The 8,790-nt window shown below is 41.4% G+C and overlaps 1 protein-coding gene across 6 annotated transcripts in view; it reads right to left on the bottom strand.

Moving 5' to 3' along the window:
- Nucleotides 1-5,728: 5,728 nt before the first annotated feature.
- SPEG (striated muscle enriched protein kinase) overlaps nt 5,729-8,790 on the bottom strand; it is a 135,128-nt gene continuing 132,066 nt past the window's right edge. For all 6 annotated transcript variants that reach the window (XM_026707894.2, XM_087920608.1, XM_087920609.1 and 3 more), the window contains one exon: nt 5,729-8,357. In XM_026707894.2, the coding sequence (XP_026563679.2) occupies nt 8,153-8,357 (205 nt within the window). In that variant the 3' untranslated portion in view covers nt 5,729-8,152. The remainder of the gene's footprint in view (nt 8,358-8,790) is intronic.

Here is an 8,790-nt window from a genome sequence, read left to right as displayed (position 1 = left end):
TTCCTGCTTGAGCAGAGGGTTGGACTAGAAGACCTCCAAGATCCCTTCCAAATCTCTATTATTTTGTTAGTAGTGGTATTGTACATGTGCTGTGTATCTGGCACCATTAATAAATGTGCAGTCACATTTTCTACTGTTGAAGTTTTCAAATACTCTTCGAAGGCAGCTCCATGTAAAGCAGGTTGCAATAATCCAAGCAGGTGGCTACAAGGGCATAGGTGATGATGAAGAGGGTTTCCTGGTCCAGGAATGAATGCAACTGGTATAGGCACCTGAAGCTGTGCAAAGGCTCTCCTAGCCACAGTTGCCACCTCTGCTTTGAATAGGAGCTATGAGAATGGGAGGACCCCCAGACTGTATAGTAGAGCTGTATACACAAGTTGTGCTACCCCATCCAGACGTAGAGACAGAAGAACCTTGTCTCCCAGAGGGTGCAAATCCTGTAGCTACTCAGGTCTTGCTAGGGTTGAGTTGGAGCCCGTTTCGCCCCATTTAGACCTGAAAAACCACCAGACACTGATATCCACAGCATCAATCAAGGGGCCTGGAGTGATATAAAGCTAGGTATCATCCACATTAAAAATAAATAAATCAAAAGGGCTGGGTCTGCACATCAGATTTACAAAATTGAGCCAAGGGTCAAACTAAGAAAGCTTAGCCTTCTGTGAAAATGCATCCACTATTGTTAAAAAAAAACCCAGCTTGATTAATTTTATTGTGTGACATGCAGACAACTTTTTAAAAAACTAACATCTATTTTGCCATCAAGTGAAGTATCGAAAAACAGACACCAAAGGTGCCTTTTGAGAGATAAGTAAATTATGAAACTATATTTCCCTAACTTTATTGATAAAACTATATTATGGTTAGGGTATGTGTATTTTTGTTGATCATTCATTCATTCATTCCAGGATATTTTAGGATGAGATGTTCCTGAGCAGTGGATCTACTGTCTTTTCTACACATTTCCAACCCTCCCCCATCTTATTACCATCACATTTAAGAGAACACCCCATTGTCTGTCCACCATAGAAGGGGATTCTAATCCAAGAAATCCCAAGGTCATTATAAATATATTGGCTTTTAGGATGCTAAAACACTCTGCTGAAGTTCTTGCAACATGCTTAATATGATTAAGTCAAGGTTGACTCAGCCTTCCAGACCAGATTGTTGGGGCAATATGCTGACACTGTAATCCGTTTAGAGAGGGCTGGAAAGCACTATAAAGCGATATATGTCTAAGTGTTATTGCTATTACTGAATTAACGGGGGAGTTTCACAGCATGTTGAACCACAATATAATCATACAAGTTGAGTTCACCCAACTTACAAAAGCAGGAAAAAAAAAAAGACAAACTGAAGATTAACCAAGTTGAGCATGTTGTGTGCAATCTCAACCACTGGATCAACTGATTCACATAAGTTTGTTATGTAAGCCCTGCCCTTGCTGTACATGCTACAACAGATGATTGAGGCAGTTCTTCTGAAATAACTACTGTATCAGCTAAGAGGCCATTTAAAAAAAAATTCTAGTTTTTTTTAATTAAAAAAATAAAATATTTTGACTTTTTATAGAAAACTTTTTTGCTAGTTGCAGTTTCATTACAACTTGTCTGATACTTTCCGGTATGCTAGTTGGTTTAAAAGTAAACATAAAGAACATACAATAGTTCAAATGTTTAAAGGTGTTTGAGAAGTGTTGAGTGTACCATGTTTCCAAAATGGCATCTTGAGCCACATTCCATCTGTCCTTGCAGATACAGCTTCAAGGACTTGGAAGGCTACCTCTTGGAAGACTTACTCCTGGGAGTAGGAGAGTGGGCATGAGTGTCATAATGAGTTAGAGTTTTGAGTCATCTAGTTAGTACTGAACTTTCCTCATTAGCAATTCTTAATATAGTAATAAAAAGAGTTCCTAGCATAATAATATGTTATCCTGCCTTCTTTGCTTTCATCTGCTTTTCTGATTTGCTTTGTGGTACAGAAAGCAACTGGAGAACGTTAAGAAAATGATGGCCTGAGAAGGAGACGGGACTGGGTCAAGGGGATAGGGTTAAAATCGGGAGCACCATACTCTTCTCCGTTAGTGTAAATAATAACCAAAGGCAATTGACTCACTGCCTACATTAACTAATAGAACCTTTCCAGAATTTTAAATGGGAATCTAAGGCCCAGGGCTGTCTGGAGTACTGTAAATGTTAACCTCGAGAACTTCCACATGGTAAGTGTGAAATCTCTAATACTGTGATGGAATGTGCACTGGAGAACCAGTGGAGGCGAGTCTTAGCAGCCCAGAACTTTCCCCAGAAAGGAGGCAGTACATTCCCTCAAAGAGAAGTCTGAATTAAGAGACTTCGTAGTTGAAATGGGCATGGGAAGCTGGAGGGGTTTGGGTTAACCACCTCCTAGAATATCAGGACATGTCTGATAGGTTAGAAGATTACAGCTTCTACAGTTTGGCAAGACTGTGTCCATTAGGATTGGATTTTGCTGTGCTGTTAGGCTTGGGCCTAACAAATATTGTTTCTTAGGCTTTATGGGAATTGCCCACAGAAGAAAAGACTATGTGAATGCTATCCCATGAAATGACTTTCCTCTTTCCCTTGACATATCTGAAACAAGAGGCCAGCATGACTACTGCGAAGAAGAGCCCATGTGTGGAATGACAGTTTGGGGCCCATTTAGAAACTAACCCCAGAACTAAACATTATTATGTGGGACAGGCTGTTCCTACATCACAATACTCAATTAATTAGTCCTATCTTTTCATCTTCCACAGGTTTCCCCTGGATTTGTAGTGACATCTTGAGGAAAAATAGGAACTCTTGCCAGATGAAGGTTAGAAAATGTGTATGAGGAAGATGATTCAGGACTCTGTGCTAACAGAGCAGTGTAACTTTCTTAGTCATCCAGAGACTACGAGAAATTAAAAATGCAGACTATTTGTTTCACTATAGTAAACCAGTTTTTAGATTACTGTATATTTAAATCTGACTTGGGTTATACTGAGAGCAAAATTATAAATTACTCTTTTATAATGGAATTTATATAGTGACTAAAAGATTCTCTTTTGCTTTTTCTGATGCTTTTCTGTTAGCTTTTTCTTTTTCGGCATAAAACCCTCACTCTATAACCTAAACTGTGTTCAGTCACAGTACATGATACATGGTTATAATCTTCTTGGAGAACGGGAAGATCTGCCTGGGCTAGGAAACAAGGGAATATCCTCCCAAGGTAAAGCCCGAAGTCCAGCGGTAAAACCAAGATAAGACACTGAAACATTGAAAACAATGTTTTGCTGACTTTCAAGCTCGTAGTTTAGAATATAGAGAATAAGGGGTGTGTGGGGAGGGCCTCTTAGTCGCGGCGTGTTCTGTGCAGGGGTATAAAATGTATTGTTTGAATATGGAAGCTTGCTCTTCTTGTACCCAATCCACTTGGGAAGGGACTTGAAGGCCCGTTTGCAAACACTTGTTTTCTTTAATAAACCTTTGAATTGTGAACCAGACTTGTTCCTGTGTTGTGAGTATTGAATAATTCGGTTCTTACATCTCACAATACTCATAACTGATTTATTAACCAGTTTTGTGTTGACCTGACAAATGAAGGATTCTGTTAGGCAACACTTTACCAGACCAAGTTACATAAAATAGTATGTGGTCCAATTCTATTCCTTGTTTGCCTGATTGGTCCCGGCACAGAACTTAATTTCAAAAGCCCTTCTTCCATATGAGCCAGCCAGGATAAGGTCACCGCGATTCCTCTCATAGGAAGAACCTCATGCAACACTGTTTAATTATTGAAATATATAACAAACAAATTGCCAACTGTTCTTTCTATCTATTCTGCAAAGGAGGGGCTAAAGAACCCCTTACTTATGCCTGTGGTCAAAGGCAAGGATCATTGTGTTCTTTCAACTTGATTTAAACCAGAACTTCTGAAAATTTCAGACTGGTGGATGAATGGGTGTGCCTAGGGAGCCTGAATTTGTCTACTCAGAATTATGGAAAAAGGATACCACGAGGACTGGGCCACACCTTGAATTGTATAACTACATTGTTCTCTTATTGAGATCCTTTTGTTTGTAAGACTTCAGTTTTTTAAGTTCAGGGGAAGGGTGAGGACTAAAACAATGCTGTGAGGAACAAGTAGGTTCAACAAGCTATGACATGGGGATTATTGGTTCTTTCACATTGGCAATAATTTGAAAACCTGGAGACCATTAGAAAGTGGGCAAAACCATGTTTAGTGATAGTAAGTTCATCTAAATGTAATGGGTGGTTATGAACAGATGGAGAACTATAGGCTGCCTTCATCCCCTGCACACATACCATTACCATTGCCACCACCCCTCATCCACACCCGCACACATAGCACCACCGCCAGCACCTTCTACTTATGGTGGCGAACAAGATTTTCAAGGATCAGTTGAAGTTTTTCATAACAGGTGAAAGACACCAATTTTGGTTCTGTTTGTAAGTCCAGCATTACTATGGACCATCCAAGTTCTGCCTCCACCTTTTCGGAAGGGTTTGTCCTGTGGGTGGAACCCAGCCTCCTCACTTCCACACTGCAGACATGAAAAGTTGTTTTACTTCCTTCCTCCCCATTAGACACTGAATTTGTGTATGCATTTTTTTTATATACTTAAAAGTATTATTTGTAGGGGTGGGATTCTACCAGTTCACACCTATTCTCTAGAACCGGTTGTTAACATTCTAAGCAGTTCGGAGAACCGGTTGTTAGGAGAAATTACTGGCCTAATCCTATAAGGAAGGCAGGAAGGAAACATTCTGGTGTTGCTTACAGAAACTGTCTCTCTGTTAACCCTTATTACATTCTTGGCAGGACTAGACTTCCTGTCTCAGGAACCTCTCTGGAGTTATTTTCTCTTCCTTTGCTGGTACTTTGCTTGTGTGGAGTGATCATTCAAAGTTACAATGGCACTGAAAAAAGTGACTTATGACCATTTTTCACACTTACGACTGTTGCAGCATCCCCACAGTCATGAGAGGCCAGGCGAGGAGATGCGTGCCTCGATATGAGTGATATTGAGTTGGCCACATCCAGCCAATAACATGACCACCAAGCCACGTCCACCCAGTCACATGACCACCAAGCCATGCCCACAGAACCGGTTGTTAAAAAAATTGAATCCCACCACTGATCATTTGTATTTATGGATTTAAAGTTAACTTAATACTATATAGCTCCTTGGTCAATTATTCGATGATACATTCTGAGTAAATGTTTTTTTTTTCTAAATGTGTACCTAAAGGGGAAATAATGCATATCAAGCCAAAAATAGTTTCGTGGCAATTCCACTCATCTCTTCTTCTTTTTATGACCCTTTAACACCTTTATTTGGAGTGGAGCCAGGACAACCGAATGGTGCTGAGTGTTTAATGGCTGGATGCCCTTCCTGATGTCTAAACTGGGGTTCACGTTCACAGCAGATATTTTTTCTTGGCGCCCCAGAAAAGAAACAATTGCTACCTAGAATTGAACTCTCAACCTTCCAAGTGGGAGGTGAGTGTCTTCACCTCTAGGCCACCACTCCACTCAGCAACTCCATATTTTTAGATAAATCCAAACACATGCAGAGTGGTCTCTATTGGCATTCATCCTTGTCTTTAATAGAACACCTAGCTCAAACTTTTTACTAAAATAAAAAGTATATACCTTTCTTGTGTAAGATTCCATTTTCTGCATTAATCACATCAAGCCATTGAAATTATTCTCTGCCTTTATTTTTACTGGTGAACTGCTTCCACACAAGGCATTTATTGCAGATTTCCCCCTTTTCACTCACCCTTTGGAAAGGAATTCAAACATTTGTAACTTTTTCATGTTTTCCCACTATTGTTTCCACCTTTTTTTCCTGGAAAAAGACTAGCACAATCTCAAAATGGGTATGTGTCGTTTTTTAAAAAGAGGCCTAGTTCCAGTTTGTGTAATAGGGTATTGGAAAAACGGTACCCTTTACACCTCAGTGTACTTTTAATATAAACTGTGTGGTAAGCATCCATTTGTAAACCTTAATTTTTTTTTTTTAAATTAGTGCCAAAATGCTTTTCTAATTATATATTTTAAAAATGTTAAAATACCACTATAATACTAATTTTAAAAAGAAAAACCTTTCCAAACTTTTTTGACATGTAAGAAGCACTTAGCACTAATAAAAAAATTCTTTTAATAAAAAAAGGGTTACTAGGATACCCTCCACCCCACGATTGCTTGGGTGAATGTAATTTTTTTTCTTTCCCTCTACAGCATTTATGCTGTAGCTTTGGATAGACATAGAAAATAGTGAGATGAGTTTACAGGAAGACTGCAATATCCCTAATAACGTGGAAAGTCATGTGTGGTTCCATTTATAGTTGCAGCAGAGGAACAGTGATCGATTTGTGATAAACCATCCATCTAGAAGAGGCTTGTTGTTTTACTGTTCCTGTGCAAAGAGGGAAAATGTGCATCGACTCCACATTTAAAATACATTGGACAGGGTGAGAAATGAACTTAGGGGAAATCAGAGGCATGGATTTACATACCCAAGGCAAGACAGGATAGTTGCATTTATGCAGTATGATGCCTGGGTTCAAATTCTCTTCTACTCAACTGTCCACATCTGATTTCCACTACCCTACCAAATCTAGGTTTGTTAACTCTTCTCTATCCCAATACACCAGAGGTTGTAGAACCTGTAGATTCTAGTGTTCAGAATGGCTTCCATCCTTTTCAGCAGGACCTGAAAGGTTGATTGCTATGGATACTATACAGGCTGGGCAGGGTAGAAAATGAGTGGCCTGCATCTTCGTTCCCTCTTGGGAAGGGAGACAGGTAGAAATATTCTCCTGGCTATGTAAGTGGCTTCATTAGTGAGTTTCTACCACCACAGGGATACAGTCAGCCACCAATCACCACAGCAAGGCTAACAAGTAAAGGGCTGGGATGAGCACAGAGGCCACTCCATTTCCTTCCTCCGCAATAAAACTGACACACACTTTTGCACATCCTGAGAAAGCCAGCTGCGAAAGAAAAAGCTGCATAAAAGTGGAAGCTCTCTGCCTGTTTTGACCAGGTGTTCTGCAGGGCCCTGGATGTACTTTGGCAAAAGAGCATTAAGGAAAGAGTCTTGTGTAAATGTAAATATTTTGAGGAGGCGCACGTTGTGTCGAAAGTATATACTTGATTCATGAAAGTGGGCAGGAAGGCAAATTGTCTCCTGAACAAGTTCTGAAGGGGTGGGGGGGGGGAAGGATTATTCTTTCAGAAAAGCATGTGCAAAATGCAAGGAGATTATGGCAAGATTGTGAAAGTTGGAAGATGAAAGATCTTCTAATGGGTGCCTAACACCAGCATTTCTCAACTTTGGCAACTTTAAGATGTATGGATTTCAACTCCCAGAATTCCCAGCCAGCTTACAGTTGGGTTGTTGTAAAATCCTAAGACCATAAAGTTGGAAGAGGCCACCGAAGCCCTTGAATCCAACCCTGCTCCATGCAGAAACACCAATTAAAGTTTCTCTATCTAACAGGTGTAGACTTACTGCATGCCCCTCCTTCCCCATTTCCTGCCTTGGGAAATCGAAACACCCATCACGATGGCAACAAACTATTCCACGACAGCATTGTGCATCAGTTACACAGGTGGCGGGCACAGTTTTCCCTTCCTGTTGTGCCTTCACACACAAACCTAATCTAGCAGGGCTGATCCATCTTTTTCTTTTTCCCAGTTCTGGTTACTCTGTAAAACAAAACACTGGGCCACTCCTCAGGGCTATGCGCCAGGGAACAGAAGCCATTTCTTAGGCCCATCTGAATCTTCCAAGGAACTTCCTTCTGACGAGGAGAGGTCCCGGCGTTTGCCTCTTCAAAGCCCTTCTCAGATTTCCCAGAGCACGACACCTCTTTGTGAACCCAACCCCAGAGTCTCAGGTCTTGTCACCCGGCACTGTTTCATCCCTTCTAAAACTGGCTTGCCCCGCTGTGAGGATTGTGGGAGAAGGGGAAGATCAGCAGCCAGCGCCGATGACTCTTTTTTCATCCGTGAGGTATATCAACCAGTCCCACCCTGGCCAGGAGGACCGGTACTTGGCCCGTTACGCCCCCCCTGCTGGAATGTTTTGTGGCTCCTCCGGCAGGGCAGGTAGCTAGGGCACGTGGCTGCTAGCGCCATGGTAGGAGCGCAATAAGACCTTGTGCTTGGTAGCCACTTCATTGCGCCGACGCTGGTGCTCCACCAAGAACTCTTTCAGGCGACTCGTGGTGAAAGTGAGGGTCTGACGCCGCAACTTCATGAGATAGGCATCCTGGAGCCATGGATTGGCAAAGCAATCCTTGAGAGTTGGACGGCTCCTGCAAGAGATAAGGTTATTAAAAGGAGCTTTCCGGAACCCTTGTTATATTCAGGATGGCAATAAAACCCCTGTCACGCAGGAGACTGGGGTTCGATTCCCCGATGGGGAGCATAATTTAATTAGAACGATTGCTGGAATACGACAGCAATCGTGATTCTCGAGCCAAACCTCAAAAAGCTTCAAAGGATTTATTAGAGGCGACATACTGGCACTGCTCTGTATGAAGCCAACTCTGGCATATGTAATTTACAGTCCCCTGTGACCCTGTTTCCCCACTGCCCCCTGGGTATCTCATAAACCAGATTCTCCAATTGAGCATGTTCACAGGCTGAGTGTCATCATTCACGTTCTCCAATTAAATATATTCATTGGGAAAAGCTCTGGTATTTTAGTTACAATCTTTTAAAGAGAAGAGTTGGAATGTACTTTCG

Source organism: Pseudonaja textilis, chromosome 1 (assembly GCF_049901715.1).
Source record: "Pseudonaja textilis isolate UNSWEBS1 chromosome 1, rPseTex1.2, whole genome shotgun sequence".
NCBI classification, from domain to species: domain Eukaryota; kingdom Metazoa; phylum Chordata; class Lepidosauria; order Squamata; family Elapidae; genus Pseudonaja; species Pseudonaja textilis.
Note: the sequence above shows the minus strand (reverse complement) of the source record. Positions and strands in the feature narration are given on the sequence as shown.